Source organism: Acanthisitta chloris, unplaced genomic scaffold, assembly GCF_000695815.1.
Source record: "Acanthisitta chloris isolate BGI_N310 unplaced genomic scaffold, ASM69581v1 scaffold24376, whole genome shotgun sequence".
Classification (NCBI taxonomy): Eukaryota; Metazoa; Chordata; class Aves; order Passeriformes; family Acanthisittidae; genus Acanthisitta; species Acanthisitta chloris.
In genome coordinates, this window is record NW_008678002.1 from 1 (window position 1) to 18,749 (window position 18,749).

Here is an 18,749-nt window from a genome sequence, read left to right on the forward strand (position 1 = left end):
GAGTTCTACTGGAAGAGGCAGCACACGGGACCCTTCCTGCGGTACAACTTCGACGTGACTAAAGGGAAGATCTTCGTGGAATGGATGAAAGGGGCGACTACCAACATCTGCTACAACCTCCTGGATAGAAATGTCAGCGAGAAGAAGCTCGGGGACAAAGTTGCTTTTTACTGGTAAAAGTCGGTTTTTATTCTGGCGCGGAAGGTGTGTAAATGCCATGTGAGAGTGTACAGGCAGTGTCGACTTCTACCAGGGTGACTGAAAACGCTGGAGAGGGTTTAATCTTTAGATAGGTAGGGCAGGTGCTTGCTGCCGGTGTCCTTGGGAAGAGCTGTGCTGTGGAGTGTCTCTGCCCTTCCTGGGATGCACTGAAGTGCTCAGCATAGCAGTGGGGAGCGCCTGACTCCCAGCTCTGCCTCTGCAGCTGTACCTGCTGAAGGCCAAGAGCCCTGAGATGGAAGGGAGGCAGGTGCCACAATGCCCTGGTGGAGGAGGTAGACATGGATGGGATGAGGAACAGCTAACATCTGAAAGCTAATAAACCCCAATATCTCCCTTGTTTATGTTTTGTGTCCGGCAAGTTGCCTCTCTTGTGGCAGAAAGGTTTTCCTCATACCTGAGCTTATACATGGATTCCTTGCGCTTGAACATGTTTAAGACTGTGGTGCTTTCACTAGGACTGGCTTCTCTACCTTTGGGAAGAAAAATCAGCTTCCAGCCCTATCTGAAGTTTGTTTGCATTGTTTTTACCAGGGTAGTTACTAGTGTTAAAAGCCATGTGAAACCTGATTTTCCTATTGATGCAAAGTAGGTATTGCTGGTGATGTGTGAGCTCCAGAAGTAATGCTGAACTAGCTCAGCTGTGTCCCCAGAGTGAGCCATGCCTGGCTCTCCTGTGCATGTTGCTGCTTCCCTTGAACTAGCAGTTATGTTGCAGGGGTATAACTGCATGTGGCAGTGCAGAAGCAGAATTAAGTGTTGTTAGGGATGCAGTAACTCACTGGGATATGGTGAGTCTCTATAGCAGAGCAACTGGAGAAGCCTTACGGTTATTGCAGTAAAAATATCAGATGCTCTAAGTGCTGAAGGTTCCCCCCAGTCACCTGGTGTGAAGGTGACTGGGACATGGTTATACCAGTGTGGCTCTGGCTGTAGGACTGGATTCAAACTGAAGCTTCTCTCTGTAGTGCTGCCACTTCAGCAAAGGAATTACACACATTGCCTAGCAAATAATCAGATTGATAAGGCATAGGGGAAATGCTGGAAAGTGTTTACTTCCCTGCTAGTTAAATATGTTCTCTAACCTGCTCCTATATAACATGACTGCAACTTCTGAATGAGAACTCCTTTGTAAACTCATTCAGGTAAAGGTGTGCCAGCAAACACAGCCATTTGGCAGCCAACACTGGCCTTGTGCTGGGCTTGTGGAGGGACAAAGATCATTGTTCTTCTTGCACATCAATCTTTGGGTGACAGCAGGCAGCAGCCTACAGCTTTAATTTGGGCTTGGTGAAGATTTTCCTTGTTAGTTATTCTAGTTATTTGTGGAGGTATTTGTGTTGCTGAGCAGAACTTGGAGTGAACATTAAAATGGTGTGTGTCTGTCAGTTGTGGTGTTCACAGTGCTGGAAAATAAGGTCTCCCTCCTTAGCAGACAGTTTTCCCTGACTGTTTTGGGATAAACTCTCCTAGAGTGGTTCTGTCACAAGTGACCTGGCACTGGGTGTGGAGCTGTCAGCTGGGAATGCCAGTGGGAGGGATGGAAAAGGCACACTGGACTCGGTGTGTGGTGCTGACCTGTGAGCCGGTGGCACTCAGGTCTCAAGGAACTGGGGCTGAGGGCTGCAACTTGTGAAATTACTCCTCTCTGGGCATGTGCTTCGCTTCCAAACAAAATGTAATTGCTGTCAGCTTGTGCTCTCACATCTTGTGTTTAACACTTTGGAACAAGCCTGTTTCCCTGAAACACTTGAGACTTGTCACACTGTATGAAAGGTCAAAAAAGGAATGGAAGTCTCTGAAAGCCAAAGAGGATTCCTTGAAAAACTTGGATATCTTGTTTAAATACTTTAGCCACTTACTTGCTTCTGAGAAAGTCCATAGCCTGCTGGATGGGAAAAGGTGCTGAGTTTATACCAGGGTAGGGGGCACTGCCCAGCTCTGAGAGCTTTGAAAAGATGCAGGACCATTGCTTTGCTTTCAGAGAGGAGAAATTAGGGAAAAGGTGAATAATGTTTGGAGGCATTGCTGAGTGTCTCCGAGAAGTGATGTGTCCTGACACAGCTCACAGCTGCTCACTGTGCCTGTCCCCAGTCTTGCATGGCTTGGAAGGAGCAAGCAGTTCACCTGGATTTGTTGTGGCCGAGCTGCTCTGAAGGTTTCTGCACCACCAGAGACCAGGACTGCCCATATTGGCTCCACTCAGGGTCTAATCCCAAGCCACATGGAATTGCATTTTCAGCACAAAGGGCAGTACATGTTTCATGCTGCACAACTTGTACATAGGTGACGTTTGCTGTCGTGGTGTTGTCCTCATAGTGCTGTTAGGACTGTGTAGTTCCAAATGACCACCCTGAGTTGGTAGGAAACAACTTGGATTTTCCCTCTTGGCAGTTGCTTATGAACGTTAGAAGTATTTCTCTTACTGCTGCTTTTGATTCCTCTTTCTCTGCTTGGTATTGCTGATGTGGCCTAAAAAAAAGGAAGAGAAGCTCCAGGAAATGCTTCTGATAAAGTGCTGCTCTCAGAAGTGAAATCTTTCATAATTGTGTGGAAAGGCTGAGGTCAGTTACAGTGGTTAGGTGTAGGTATCTACAGTGGCTTTCATGGGCCTTGCAGGCAAAATGGGACTCCTGGGACACTGAGGGGACTTGCAGTAGTGCTGAGGACTTTGTTGTGGGTGGTTCATTGAGGCAGGAGCACAGTATTCCTTCATGCCTGTGTCACTTGGGTAGGCCTTAGTTCTGGGCTGAAGGGTCTGTTAATTATTTCATATAAACTTCAGCGTGGGCAGCTGTGGAGGTAAAAATGTAACCAGGTGGGAAGTCAAAAAAGAACAACACCTATTGCAAAACTCTCTGGTTAGACCCCAGGGTGTGAAGGCACCCGAGTGAAGCCTGTTGTGTGTGTACACTTTCTCAAACCAGTCACTCCAGTGGCAGTGCTGCTGGTGCCTGGTGGGACCAGGGGGCAGGGACAGGAGGTAGAGCTTTACACACTGTTGTAACCTCCTGTAGCCAAGGTGTGTGTGAGCTAATAGGGTGCTGCTAGTTTCTGCCATCTTTGGGAGGCTGGATTAATTCTCTCCTTTCTTATACTGGCAAATGACATAACACACCTAGAAAGGAGCAATAAAGATAGGAAAGGTTGCCAGAGTTTACTGGAGCTTTGTTTAAACAATACAATAACTGCCTATAGTTCCCATTCTGGGCCTAGAACAAACAGGACATGCAAATATAATTGAGAAGGTGTGGTTTGTTTGGTTTGGGTTTCTTTATATTATGTCCTTTTTAAATGTAATAAAGGATTTAGGGGCTTGTAGCTGTGGGATTTTTTCCCAATTAAACTTTCTTACAAGAAACAACCCTACAATTATAGAACGTGTTTTTAAAAGAAACAAACAAACCAACCCACAGATCTGTCATATGCACAGGACTGAGGATGTTGGCTGAGAGTATCCAGCCTTTCCAAGTGCTTGGCTCTAGCCGTCTTCTGTGTGATGCACCTGGCTCTGCTGCACTTGGCTTCAGGACTTTTGAGTGTCCCAAACTGACTCTTCTTTGGTAACTTCCTGGATGGCTTGTTACCCTTCCACTGATACAGCCTCTTTCAACATGTTTTGGTGATGAAAGCATGTCCCTAAATCACACAGTTTGTTTAAAGAACAAAATTCACCGCTGGGAAGGTTGCTTTTACTGAGCCACACTTGCAGGCATGTGCCTGGTTTGGTTCATGTCCACAGCACTGCCCAGGCTCAGCATAGCTCCTTTCCTGGTGGGGATTCTCCATGGGAAAAGGGGTGGCCCTGCTCAGCCCTGAAAATCAGAGAGGCTTTCTGGGGTGCATCCTCAGCAATCCATGTCACAGAATATTCTGAGTTGGAAGGGACCCACAAGGATCATCCAATCCAACTCTTGGCTCTGCACAGGACACCCCAACAATGCACCATGGGCCTGAGAGCATTGGCCAAACTCTCCTTGAGCTCTTTCAGGCTTGGGGCTGTGACCACTACCCTGGGGAGCTGTTCAGTGCCCAAACACCCTCTGGGGCCATCTCCCTGTTGTGCATGCTGAGTGATAGATTGGTGGTCTTGGCAGATATTAATTATTTTGGAAACATCTCTGGACTGCTCTGCTTCTGGAAGTCAGGCAGATTAGGTGCACCTGAAGTAGGTAATAAATTACATTGAATGTTTTAGTATTTTATTAAGCTGTAAATCTTGTACCCTCTTCAAGGGCAGTAATAGTTGTAGTTTCCATCACAGGAAGTGTAGCTGTCTTGTGGTGGGCTCTGTGAAATCAGCCAGCCTGGGAGGGGTTTACAGACTGGCTGCATCTGCCTGAATGCTTTAGAGTAGCATGTCTCATCCCTCCCAACGAGAAATCTCTGTGTCATCGGGCTCTCTCTGTCTGAGCTGTGTGGGTAGAGCAAGAGGGAGAGTGGTGGGCAGCATCAGTAGAAGCATGTATTAAAACAAGGAGTAAAGGGACTGGTGTAGCAGCTCAGAAAAACCCAACTGATGTGCTTTCCTGACTTCCTTGGAATTCTTCCTCTCCCAGTTCTGGACATTCCCCAGGCAGTATGGTTAGTGCTGTGACAGTAGTGCAATCAGCTGCTCTTTGGGTGCCCATACAGAAGTACAAAGTGGGACAGGAGGGACTCATAGCTTGTTCTCAGGTGTAACTCCCTGGCATTTCTCCAGAGGTGGATGGAATCTCCAGCTTCAGCTGTGGTCTGTTTAGAGCAAGGTCATGCTGGGTTCAGAACGAACTGATTTCATGTAGCTGCTCTGATTGTACTCTGTGGGTTTGGTTGCAGATGAGCTGTGAAGACAGTGCTGCCCCGGGGCAGCATGCTGATGCCTGCTTAAGGGTTTAGAGGTTCTCAGTTTGGCTGAGGGGCTGGGAAATGCAGGGATCATGTTCTGAAACTTGTTTCCAAGGGCTATATGTGTGTATTGAGACCTGGCATCCACCAGTGTTCTCCTGTCATGCCTCAAGGTTCACTTGTCCCAGCTGTTTCTCTTAGTGGCTTGTACTCGTGTGCTGCGTCCTCTGTTCTCTTCAGGACTAGTAGATCTCTGAGATAGTTATCAAGTGAGCAGTGTTGCCAAAGAGAACTAAACATGTGAGAGCAGCAAAATACCTTCTTCAGGCAGGAACTGCCCTGTGGGCTTCCTGTGTGTGTGCTGTGCTTTCCTGGATGCTGTGAGTCAGGGGGTTGACCACTGTGGTGCTCAGGCAGTTGGCATCCACAGAGTCACTTGAAATTGCTTTTCCATTCCAGGGGTGACTTGGAAGCAGAACTTGTCTCATCTCAGTCAGGTACACTTGCTGGGGATCCCAGGAGGTCCTGGGAAGGACAATTGGTTTGATGTGTTGGAGATCTCAGGCCCCATTCCTGCCCTGCAGAGGCTTTTCCATCACAGGCTGCAGGGCAGGAGAAGGGAGATGGCAAATCCTCTCAACCTTGTGCTGTTCTGCTCTGCAGTGCAATGAAGAAAGGAGACAGGCATAAAGGTTGGAGACTACTTGATTACAAGGTGCCAGTGGTCTCCTGTGGTTTTGCCCCTTCAGAAGCACCCCTGGACTTGTGCCTCCTTGGTAGAGTGTTCTGCGTTATTGAAGATTTTCACTGGAAGTAGCTTTTACTGAGCTCAAATCACCCATAAACCTGCTCCTATAGCAGGCTGGGACTTTTCTCCTCTGTTAAGTCCAATGTGTTAAGGAAGAAGGCACTCAGGCAGCACTTGTGTGGTTCCTTCATGGCACAGCACCGAGGAGAGGAGTTGTTTAAGCTGTCCTGCTTGGGAGAGCAGCTCAGCTGCCTCGAATCAGGGGAGCAGCTTTCATTTGGGTTGTGTTGGATCTGTTTGTTCCCAGCCTTTTGCTCAGAAACCTTTGGTAGCTGCTGCTGGCAGGGATACAGTATCCATCTATATAAATACAAGGGAGTATCCAGGAAGTGTTTACCAGCTAAACAAGCTGGATGTCCGTAAGTGCCCAGGATTAGATGGCATGTGCCCCAGAGGAGGGCAGGAACTTGGATGTGGAATTGCAAAGCTGCTGGCCAGGGTATTCTGGTGGTGCTGCAAGGGGCTGCTGTGCCAAGGGCTGGGAGGTTGCCAGCTCTGTGCCTAGAGAGGACAATGGGGAGGGTCCTGGGAACCAGTAAATCCCACTTGCTTCCCTAGTGGTCCAGTGGAACAGGGTCGGTGTGTGCATGGAGCAGTGCAGGCTGCTGGGAGAGGTGGAGGAGCTGCTGGCAGTGCTGGAGTGTGAGGTTGTTCAAGAGGGTAATTGAACTGTGAAAGGAAGAAGAGTGTTTTTATGGAGCTGGTTTAGCCTTGCCCTTTGCATCCTCTCTTTTAGTCGTCAGTTTGCAGGACCAGTGAAACAGAACTACTGATGGTACTCAGGCACACGTGGCCTCCATAAACAGCATCTCCTGCTGCTGCTGCTGGAGACAGAGCACCAGCCCCTGGTTCAGACCCAGCAGGGTATTTTGGTTTAGTCTAAGAGGCTCTTGGCTGAGCTGCTGTTGAACACAAAGAAGTGCTGAGGTGCAAATGACACCTGTGGTGCCTTTGATGATCTTATTTAGTACTTTTCCTCACGCTTCTCATTGCTCTGGCAGAGGCTCTGGATGTCTTGATTAAGCACAAGGGATTTAATAATTTTCCACAAATTTCTGCATCCAGCCCTACCCAAAAATGTCATTTTATCCCCTGTCCAAAGCTGCCTTTCTGCATGGCTCTGGATGTTTGGTTGCACAATAACTACCTGAGGGTATAGGAGGGGGGTGTGTGCACAGACAATAGCAGCTGGAATTTCTCACTCTGTGAAACTTCAATCTTGTCATTCTAGCAGGTATTACAGGCAACTTGGTATGTTTTACGAATACTAGGTTACTGCTGGGAGGGGCACAGTGGTTGTGCAATATTGGCATAGTGCAGATATTGGCAGAAGAGTTGACACTTGGTGTGGATAAATGGAGTTCATGGACAGAGAAAATGGTGAACTCCTGTACAGACTCAGGACGTGGAAGATCAGAGCCTTCAGTTTGCTCACTGGACTAGAAAACTTGATTATTTTAGCTGTGTGAATGGCTTGTGTGTTCTCCCTTGGCACCCTGGTGTGAATGGAGCAGCAGTGGACAAGGACTCTCACCCATGTGGATGAGACCTGCTCCAAGTAGGGGACAAAATGATCAGGCTTTGCCAAAAGAGGTGTGAGTGGTGCTTGTTCCAAGGGTGGCATTTTCCCTGTGGGTAGTTGCATTTGTTGTGCTTGGTGTGCTCTCTGCCCAGAGCTGTTGGGCTGTAATATCCATTGCCAGTGCTTTCACAAGATCTCTTGAAGCTGAGTTTCAGTTCTCTGTTGGCATTTTTGCATGTTGGAAATGTGATAAGAAATCCTGAGCTCTGACAGTTTTCCATGAATGCAAAACTCATCATTTTTGCAGATGTCACTTCCCTTCTTTAGGGAAATCCCTCAAGGAAATTGAGGACCTTCCTGGCTACTTTTCATACCTGATTGTGCCCTGTGGCTGCCCCATCCCTGGGAGTGTTCCAGGCCAGGTTGGATGGGGCTTGGAGCAACCTGGGCTGGTGGAAGGTGTCCCTGCCCATGGAGTGAGATGGTCTTTAAGGTCTCTTCCAACCCAAACTGTTCTGATTCATTCTGTGGCACTGAAGCATGTTTTTCATTCCTATTATCACTGACATCTTCTAAGGGATGTTCCTTAGATGCTAGTCCAGCAGGTGACACCTGGCCATCACCTGTAGAGGTTTCTGGGGCATGAAGTTGAAATGCCCACCAAAACATGAATAAAAGTTTCATTTCCCATCACAGCCTCGATGGATATTGTTTGAGCCTCCATTGAAACCATCTTGCCTGGCTTCCAGTGTTTCTGGAAGATCCATCCAGTGTTGCAGTTATTTCCCAAAATGAGGCATTTCCCAGCTACAGGCAACTTGGTGATTATTTGACTTAGAAAAGCTTCATCCAAGGCCTGACTGCAAATTGTGTAAACAAGGAATCAGCTGTGTTTTGCTGGCAATTAGCTCTCCTCCTGTGGGACTGGTAAAAAATAGTCCATGCTCCTCTGAAAGTCTTACTGAAGATAAACATCTCAAATGTTTCTTCTCATGTCAAACTCTCATTCTTCTGCAGCATTCAGTGGGTTTGGCTCACAGGGTTAGGGCAGCCAACCTCAGTGACTTGAGTCTTGCACATGACCTCTGTTGCAACACTATGTAATCTTTTTGGCTTTTAAGAAAAAGTAATTAAAATGTGCGGGGGGAAAAAAACCTTTCCTCTAAATAAAATAGGCAAAAAGCTGTCAGTTTTCTTCATGGGTTGTTTTAAAGCACTTCAGAAAGTAAGGACATACTTAAGAGTTAATGCATATCCTCTTGACCTGATGGTTATTCAGTATTAAGTGAGTAGGAAAGATGTGAAGCCACAGAGGAGCAGAATTCCCCTTAGCACAGAATGGCTGCTGACACCATCACCAGGGTATGTACATGTGGTCAGGACTGATTGTAAACTGCCTTATTCTGTCCAGTGTGCCAAAGTAAGAGTAGATTTCCCTTGAAGAGAGACCTGCTGACTGCTGTGGATCCTCTCTTCCCTGAAACCTGAGTGTTGTGAGCACAGACTGTAGTAATGGAGATAAATTGAATGGGGAAATTTAGATTAGGTTTCAGGCAGAAGTTTTCCCTGTGAGGGTGGTGAGACACTGGCACAGGTTGCCCAGGGAGGCTGTGGCTGCCCCAACCCTGGCAGTGTCCAAAGCCAGGTTGGATGAAGCCTTGAGCAACCTGCTCTGGTAGGAGGTGTCCCTGCCCAGGGCAGGGGGTTGGGACTGGGTGATCTCTAAGCTCCATTCCAACCCCTTCACATACTATGAAGCTATGAAACTACTGTGCAAACCCCACCACACTGCCTTTCCTTGCCCATGTTGGCTGATGAACCACCAGTGTAAGGCAGGAGGTGTTGTGTCCTTCAGGGATCGTTTAGATCCCTTAGGTGTTGTGATGTTTAGAAATCCCACTGCCTAAAGAAAGGGGCTTGAAGTCAGTTTTAGGGCATAGCTGGTCATGAGTGGGAAAATTAGAGGGAATTCTGGCAGGTCAGTAAATACAGGAGTGATTTTTGGAGCAGTATCCACCTTCATCTGGCTCTGTGCTATAGGATCACTCAGGATATGTCAAAGTGAACAGTGGTTGGGCTGCACAACATAAATATTATTTCTTTAGATGCCTCTGGTATTTGTTCAGGTTCTGAAAGGCTGCAAATACAAAGAGGAGCTGAGAATGTATTTAATGAGAAGGAAGGACAGAAAGATGGATGTGGTTTCCCTGTGGGACACTAGCAACCACACAGGGTGTTGGGTGTTTGTAGGCTGTGTTTCCATACAGCTGTTTTTGAAGGGTGATTGGAAAACTGAGTCCTTGATCAAAGAGCAGATGGTGGTCCAGTGTCCCTGTAGAAATAAGCTCTGTTTTAGGTGTTTTGTAAAATACAGGCACACTGGTGCCTGTGTTTGAGTCAGTTGGGCTGGAGAGGAGGAGTGCTGGAGACAGCACACTGCAGAGCACAGGGCTCCTGCTTTGGCACAACTGGTTTGGGTGTCTGTACAGCAATAGGAACCTGTTTATCCTAGGTATGTAATCAACTTTGAGTTGAGGTGGTTTGGCTCAGAGATGGATTTGGAGCAGAGCTTTGTTAGGTCTTACCTATGTGTATGGGGGCACTGCAGGGGAAAATCCTTGGGTGGTTTTAATGCAGTTCTCAGAGTTTATGGCTTTAGGACGCAATGCTGTTAAATTGTTAGGATGTTTTTCCTGCTGCCAAGTATTTCTGAACACACTGGGAAAACCTCACCAGTTCCTCCCAAGCTGTGCTCCATTGTTACACAAGTTCTTCTTTCTTAATCCTTGCCATAATACATTGGGACTGGAGCATGGCTGCAGGCAAGGTAGAGACTGAGCTTTTTGGTAAACCTGCTGCTCAAAAACCCTGTCAGCCTTCCCAGAACTCCTTTGGGAGTTTGCTGCCATGCATTACTGTGGGGGGAGATGGATGACGTTAGCATGGGCAGGGTTGGGCAGTCTGCCCTGTTATTAGGAAATGTTCTTATGAAGGTTTTGTGCAAATCCATCTCAGCCCCTCTGGCTCCTGCTGTAGTCAGACCCTGCTGCAGTCCCCTTTGCTGGGACAGTCTGTTTGGGAGCATTTCCATATTGAACAATCCATGTCAATACCAGCATTTTTTCCTGGTATCCTTTTCTGATTCTTTTGCACAGCTGTCTCCCCAAACTTCACATTTCAACCAAATTTCTCTTCTCAACAACAGAATTTAAAGGTTGCTCAAGAGCTGTTCCTGTGTCAAATGTGATAAGCAAGTCGGGTTTGGAGGGAGAAATCCTCTTCTTTTCAGGTTTGGCAGCTGTTGTTCCCAAATGACCAAGCTGTCTCCAGGCAGAGCCTTCTTCAGGCTGCAGGTTTCGGGGCAGAGCCAGGGCCAGGAGTTGTGTGAGCAGCTGAGAGCAGGAGCAGAGCACGAGGCCGGCGCACGTCGGAAAACCCCAGGGCTGTCACGGCCCATGCGGCACACACGTGAGCCCATTCCCCACATGGCAGCAGCTTGGCTCATCCCAGCTCTGCCTGGCATTTTGGCTGCTCTAATTCTGGATGTGGAATGGCTCAGGGAGCCATGAGCCTGTCTGGCTGCCCCCAGTGACCTTGCACGTGAGGAGCTGTCAGTGAGCAGGAAAATTCCTTCCTTTACCTTGTGCTCTGCTCTGGGGACAGGGGCTGGAAATCCTGCTGTCTCCATCCTGTGCCTCTCATGCAGTGCTTGATCCCATTCCTAGGAGGCATTTTAGGCTCAAAGCATGATTTAGTTTCAGTGGTAACAGAGTTTTAGTGTGGACATTCTCACAGTCCCATCTCTGCTCTGTTGGAGTCTCTCTGTGATTCCTCACTGTGCAAATCCTTCCCATGACATTCCATCGTTTGGGAAAGGGTTATCTCCTTCTTTCAACACCTTTTTCAGACTGGGAATCCATATTTTCTTAAGGGTTCTTTCCAGGAGCTAAAATGTGGAGTTTTTTTCCTGCATTAAGCCAAACTGCTCCATGGGCTGCCATTGATTCTCTGCTGACTGGGGAATGAAACCTGGTGGCTTTGAGGTGGTTTGGTGTGCTCTGACAATTACCTTCCAGATGTCCCATGCCCCAGCTGTGCTTGATAACTTTGAGTTAATGCTTTTATTGATTTATAGAATCCTAGAATTGTTTAGTTTGGAAGGGACCTTAAATCCCATCTCATTCCACCCCCTGCCATGGGCAGGGACACCTTCCACCAGCCCAGGTTGCTCCAAGCCCCATCCAACCTGGCCCTGAACCCTCCCAAGGATGGAGCAGCCACAGCTTCTCTGAGCAACCTGTGCCAATGCCTCAGCACCCTCAACAGGGAAGAATTTCTTCCTAATACCCCATCTATCCCTGCCCCCTTGTCCTGTTACTCCAGGCCCTTGTCCAAAGTCCTTATCCGATTCAACACATGCCCTTAAGACAGTGATGTGATCTAAGGAGCTTAGAGGAGAAACTGAAATGATCTGCAGCCCCTTTGGTCCTTGGTGGGAGCATTTCCAGGAGTCAGAAAGGCTTTGGCTTTGTCCCTAGCTTGCTTTGGTCTGTGATTTTTCTGTTTCTGACTGTGTGGATCTGCAGATGAGCTGACAGATCTTGAAAACTTCTAACACTTCACTAAGACAGTGATGTGATCTAAGGAGCTTAGAGGAGAAACTGAAATGATCTGCAGCCCCTTTGGTCCTTGGTGGGAGCATTTCCAGGAGTCAGAAAGGCTTTGGCTTTGTCCCTAGCTTGCTTTGGTCTGTGATTTTTCTGTTTCTGACTGTGTGGATCTGCAGATGAGCTGACAGATCTTGAAAACTTCTAACACTTCACTTGCTTGACTTCATTTCTTCATTCTCTCCTGTATACCAGTTTCTCTTAGCAGTGTTATAACCCTTGTAAACCATAATTATCATCAGTAATTACCTTGAAAACCGTAATTCCCGGTGATGCAACCCATGCTTCCTGCTGCTCCATGCAAATGCCAAGGCAGGGTTGCACAGGGAATTGTAGTCATCTGTTACTCAAACAGCATATGCAAATATTTTTTCTTTAGAAATCTGGTGCAAGAGAGAAACCCAAAGATCATTGCTGCTTTGGTTTTGGGTCAGTGTTGCTTGGTCCATTTGGGTGCTCTGGCAAGTGTGTGTCCCCTTGGCCCCTGAGCCATAGCAGGTTAAGAAGTTCCTGCCCCTTCCTACTGCTTGTTACCCTACAGCTGAGATGGGCTTGGTTACATGAGGAGCAGCTGAAGCAGAGCTGTGCCTTGAAAAGTCCCATGGTCAGCCCTGCTGCTTGGCAGAGCACAGTAACTTCTTACCTGCTTTGCTGCAGATATTCAGGGGAGCATCTGGGCACAGCTTCCCTCTGCCACACTGCTGCTCTGCATCCCTGACTGCTTCACAGGGTCAATGTTGGAGCTAATGGAGCTCTACAGAAATGCTTCCCTTGCTCCTGCAAAGCACCTTCCCTACCACACAGTATATGCACAGCGCTAAATCATGTGCTGACCTCTGTGATTGCTCTAACAGGGAAGCTTAGCCATGAGAACCAGGTGAAACAGCTCTGTGCTCTGCATCTCCAAGGTCAAGCGCTCAGCTGAGCAGACAGGCAGTGTGTAAGTGTGTTTGTGCCATGGAGTTGACAAGTGTTCAGGTTTCCTACATGATGTTTCCTTCCTCCCCTGCCTCAGAAGGTCCCCAATTGTGCATCTGTGTGTTTAGTTGAAAGGACTTCCATTTGCTTAGTCAATGGAAGTGCAGACTATAGAATCAGACTGGTTTGGGTTGGAAGGGACCTTAGAGTCCATCCAACCTGCCCTTAAACACTTGCAGGGATGGGACAGCCACAGCTTCTCTGGGCAACCTGTGCCAATGCCTCAGCACCCTCACAGGGAAGAATTTCTTTCATAGGTCAAAAATTGCCATTCTCCAGCTAGGCGTGCACACAACATGCAGTATGTAAAACACTGGTTTCTCCAGTGCTGAGAAGCTCAGGTACATTCTTCCTGCGTTGACCCAGATGATACTGTAAAATTTTGGGTTACAGTTGCTAAATGTAGGACTTGGTCTAAAGAAGATGAGAAAACATCAGACTCAAACTATATTTCACCGTGTGTTTCATCTAATGATGTATCTGGGAAGTCTGAGGAGCTGAGAACTGAGTTTTCCTTTCAGAAGAAGCCTTGCTGTTAGAGCAGAGATCACGCAGAAGCAATCTCAGCAGTGCCGTGCCAACTATTTTCACCACCTGTTCTTAAAAAAGGATCTATTTGGGGGTGATGGATTCTGTAGGGTCAGAAGTGCACCTTGTAGCTCTGGAGGTGAGCTCTGCCCTAATGTTCTCAGAACACTAAGGGGTTTTAGTATATTCTTATCTCTTTTTCAATTGAATTTGGACAAGTGAGCCCATGGGAGAGGCTCAGGACTGAAAGCTGCTGTCCGATGGGTGCCGTAGGGAAGATGCTGCTGGCAGCACAGTGGTGCCAGGAATTTACAGACTCCCTTGTGACGCACGGAGCACTCGGTAGCGTGCGAGTGGGCATTCCTTTACAGGCCCTGCCTAAAATACATCATTCTCTGGGCTTTTGTGCCAGAGAAGAGGACAGAGCAGTCTGAGTGCTGCTGGAGCCTGCTGAGTGTAGCTGTGGGCGCTCCAAACTATTTTCAGACACAGGGAGACTTAAAAATTGCCTCTTGAGAGACTGCTCGAGGCCTTTGGAAGATGTGGTGAAAGGAGGCGACTTGTCCTGGAGAAACAAGAACACGACTTGTTTCCCATTAAACACAAGATCCCATTAAACACAAGATCCTCTTAAAATCCAAAGCCTGTGGTTTCCCCCCTGGTGCTAGTGGAGCTCTCTTGCAGTCACACCAATGAATGGAAAGGGCTTTGAAAGCCTCCAAAAAATCCTTGCAGAACTTTTAACTTCTCTCTGACTTTGCTCTGTGTTTCTCCTGCAGTGCTCTGTGTGCACTGGCTTTGAGGACAAGCCTGAGTGCATTCCCTGGCCTGAATTTCCCTCCCAAGCCTGGCAAGGAGGAGGACTTGGTGAATTTGAGATGTGCTTTTCAAGCACAGGGATGTCTGAGCAGTGCCTCACACCTGGGTGGTTCAGGGCAGGTCTGTGTGTCCCTATGGGTGCCAAAGCATAGCTTTGCCCCGAGAGGGTACCCAAGGCTGCTCAGCTGAGAAGTTGCAGTTTGGTGTGACCTAGCTGCTGTCTCCCCTTGGCTGCTCAGCCCCAGATAGCACACAGGGCTGTGGGCTGCCTACCTGCCTTATGTGGGAAGCCTTCCAGATGGGACAACCTGTGCTAGGCTTTCCTCATAACGTGTTTCTCCCACTAAAGGCTGTAATTAGATCCTTCACTGCAGCAGAGCCCAGGCAAAGGGATGTCCCTCTTCCCTCCCTGCTCTGTTGGGCTGAGTTGCATGGGGCCTGCCTGCAGTGCCCAGCAGACCCCAGTGCAGTGGTCTTCAGGTGAGGGATTAGTGGGCTGGAACACTCCAGCTTGTATTTGGAAACAATTGTATTTAAGAGCTACTCCATAGCAAGGCTTATGGCTGAGGGGCAGAGCTGCACACCCAGTGATACTGCACATCTGGACCCAAGCAGGTTTGCCCAGCACTAGCCTTGATGTTGCATGAAGCAAAACCTCTGCGTGGTGAGGGAAGGCACTCAGCATGCAGCCAGACTCAGCAGAGGCAGATGCTCTTCCCCTGAGCCAGATCAGTTACAGCTGCTCAGTCCAGCATTGAAATCAGCTCTTGGATCTTTGACCTCAAGTAATAACATCAAAAAGGAGACTCTGATCTCCTGGTTTCTCGTTTCTAGCTGCGAGTTCTGCTGTAAGGGACCTCATCCAATGGTTTCAGATGTCATTTTGCTCAAAGTGATGCTCATGGCTGTGATTGGAAAGGAGAGGAAACTGCTGGATGCCAGGGCTGAGCTGTGTGCCCTGGGCACTGGTTTGCATTCCCACACTTTGTATTCTTGTTTCTCTCCTCTTTGCTCTTAAAAGGGGCCTGACTTGCATAAAGGATCAAACAGGGAATCCCCTTTTCAGGAGCCGCTGGTGGGAAGATTTCCTGTCCTGTGCACATCACTGCAGGTATCCATGGACCTGATTGCAGAGCTGTGGAAATCAGGAGTGTAACTGGGTATCAAGAGAGATAAGTCAGCTTGGAGGTGTGTAAGGAAAGACTGGACGTGGCACTAGTTGCTGTGGTGGTGTTAGGCCATAGGTTGGACTCAGTGATCTCGGAGGTCTTTTCCAACCTAAATGACTCTGTGACTCTGTGTGAGCAGCAGATCCACAAGTAGCTTTTGAATGGGCTGATCCAAGTGTCATCATCAGCTCTGAAACCCCTGTCCTACACAGAGCTAGTGTCAGTGGGGCTCCCCCAACTCTTGTGTTGTTTCCACCAGGACCATGTCTGCTTTTGGAGCATTTGATCACTGTTGTGCTGGCACAGAATGGCACAGAATTGCATGAGGAATGAGGGTGGTTATGCATTTCTACATCCCAGAAGCCTTCCTGCTTTTTGTGTTGCTGGGGGAAGTGGTTAGTTTTCACTAGAATTCAATGCATATTTTGTGTATGCTTTGACATGTTCAAGTGAGGTTTCTGTTCTGGAGTTACATGGAGCCTGGCTGCAGTCCTAAGGGAGCACATGGCATGGAGATGCTTCCTGGCTTCTCCCAGCACCAGTGTTGCTTTTCATTTGGCTGCACATACTCCAGGGAACGTTTTTCCAGGGGGACTGTCAGCTAAGGGTGATGTGATACCCCTATTCTTCCATGGATCACTAGTGTTTCTTCTATACTGGCTGCCTTGGAGAGATAGGGAAGTGTCTCCCTCTTTCTGGAGTGTGGGAAACTGCTGCTTCTCTGGAAGTGAAGTCATAACAAATTCCTTATTAATCTCCTGATCCATTGGGAGTGTCACCTCATTTGCATGGCTGGAGCATTGTGTCACATGAAAATGAGCTGGTTTTTACTTTGGTAGCAAATCATTTCCCTGGGGATGTGCCATTCCTGTCCCGTCTCAGGGTGCAGCCCTTGGCTCCCATCAATGTGTCTAATACCATCAGCTGGGCTGCAGGAGTTGGTTCATGGAGGACCACAAAGAGAGTGAAGCAGAGCAGACATGGACTGAACGAACATACATGGGTGTATTTATATGTGACCTTGGGAAATAAGACAGCTCTTGGCATTATAGGTTGGACTTGATGATCTCAGAGGTCTTTTCCAACCTGATTGATTCTGTGATTGATTCTGTGATCCCATCCCAGTCCATCAGGTGTCAGGTATTTGGGATTGGATGTTGCTGCTGAAACTTTGGCCTGTGTTTCATGCAGACCTGTCATAAGCACACAGGAGTGAGGGAACCATTCCATAAATCCCGGAGTGCTCTTGTGTGTGTGCACTCTTAGCTTTGGTTCTGTTGGACCCTTCTTGCCTCTCTGAAAGTTCAGTGTATCTCCACTTCATGCATTCACTCAGTTTCGGGTGTAGTGACACAGGGTTGGGGACTTTGAACTAAATTTTCCTACTAGTGGAGAACTTCAGTCCAGAATTGGATTTCTGGAGTTGGTTATGCTAGGAAGGGCAGGTCAGGACATACATGTTGTCCAAACCTCTGAGTTTGCAGTGTCACTCTTACCTTGGAATGCTTGTACAGTAACAAATATTATCTTGCTTTTCCAGGGAAGGGAATGAACCTGGAGATTCCACGAAAATCACATACCAGGAGCTGCTGCACAAAGTCTGTCAGTTTGCCAACGTCCTCCGCAGCCAAGGTACATGGCTGAGGCAACAGGAGCAGTGGGTACTGGGAAGGCATTTGACCAGGGCTTTGGAGATTGGAGGCATTTTTTTGTGTGGTTGCCAGTCTGTTGAGTAATTCTCATCCATTTGCTCTGCAATGATTTGCTCTGCACAGATTCATCTCTGGCTCTGTTGGTGAAAACTGATCAGTGCTGGTCATGTCTGTACATAGAATCATAGAGTCATCAGGGTTGGAGGAGACCTCTAAGATCATGAGTCCAACCATTAACCTGTCACTGCTGTAACCCCTAAACCCTAAAACATATCTTCCAGCACCAGGTTCAGGTGCCTCTTAAACACTTCTAGGGATGATGACTCCACCACCTCCCTGGGCAGTATTCCAATGCCTGACCACCCTAAAATGGAAAAAAAATCCATGCTCAGAACTTCCTGCTCTGGGGTTTTCCAATAAGCAGTGAGTGCTGGTTACAGTTCTGCCTCCTTCAAGGAGGTAGAGGAGAACATAGAGTGTTCATTGCAGTCATCTCTCAGCTATAGTGCTTGAAAAGCAAAACCCAAGGCTGCTTCAGTTCTAACTCCAGCTGCAGCTTTATTGTATCTATACAAATGTAGAATTAAAATCAAAAGAACCGGATATAGGAAGAAATTAATGACATGACAAGTTCATTTTGACAAACACCCCATTCATTTTCCCTCCACAGGTGTGAAAAAAGGAGACAGGATTTCCATCTACATGCCCATGATCCTGGAGCTGGTCATAGCCATGCTTGCCTGTGCCAGGATTGGAGCTCTGCACTCTGTTGTGGTAGGAACAAGCCCTTTGCATTGCTCTTGGTGCTGAGCTCTGGGGGAAGCAGCTCCTGTTTTGGGGAGAGGAGCTGAAATGGGATGGATGGAAACTAAGCTGTTTTCCCTGCATTATAGAATCATAGGATGGTAAGGAGTTGGAGTGGAGCTTAGAGATCATCTAGTCCCAACCCCCTGCCTTGGGCAGGGACACCTCCCACCAGAGCAGGCTGCTCAAGGCTTTAGCCAACCTGGCTTTGATCATTAATGACTTTCCATTAACAGTGCAATGAACTCCTTTAACTCTCTCCATCAGTGCCTGGTGGTGGTGTTTGCCATGGGTGAGCTGCACAGCAGCTGTTGGGTGTTTTGGGTTGGGATTTTTGTGTGTCCTTGCTGACTTGGCTGTGTGATCTCTGCCAGTTTGCAGGTTTCTCTGCAGACTCCCTGTGCGAGCGGATCCTTGACTGTGGTTGTTCTCTCCTCATCACAGCAGGTAAAACACTCACCTGTGCATCTCCACTGCTAGTGCCTGTCGGAAAGGGCTTTATTTTAAAAGCCAGATGCACTTAGAAATGGAAGAGGAAGGGGCAGTGCCTCAGCTGAGTCTCCCAAGGGGGATGCACTGCATGTTGCTCTGCCTGAGTCCTGCTTCCCACTCTGAACACATCATGAAGCCTCTGAGCAGTCCTCCTGGTCTGTCCTAGAAAGCATCATGTCACCAGCTGCTGATAACGTGTTTCCAAATCCTTCTTGTTCCTCAAAAATCAGCCAAGTGTTTGCAAGATGTATCATGAGGCATTCC

At 47.9% G+C, this 18,749-nt stretch overlaps 1 protein-coding gene across 1 annotated transcript in view; it reads left to right on the forward strand.

Moving 5' to 3' along the window:
- Positions 1–6: 6 nt before the first annotated feature.
- Positions 7–18,749, forward strand: part of ACSS2 (acyl-CoA synthetase short-chain family member 2) — a 31,291-nt gene continuing 12,548 nt past the window's right edge. The window contains exons 1-4 of the mRNA XM_009076742.1: positions 7–173; positions 17,078–17,169; positions 17,860–17,963; positions 18,368–18,440. Of these exons, the coding sequence (XP_009074990.1) occupies positions 85–173; positions 17,078–17,169; positions 17,860–17,963; positions 18,368–18,440 (358 nt within the window). The 5' untranslated portion in view covers positions 7–84. The remainder of the gene's footprint in view (positions 174–17,077; positions 17,170–17,859; positions 17,964–18,367; positions 18,441–18,749) is intronic.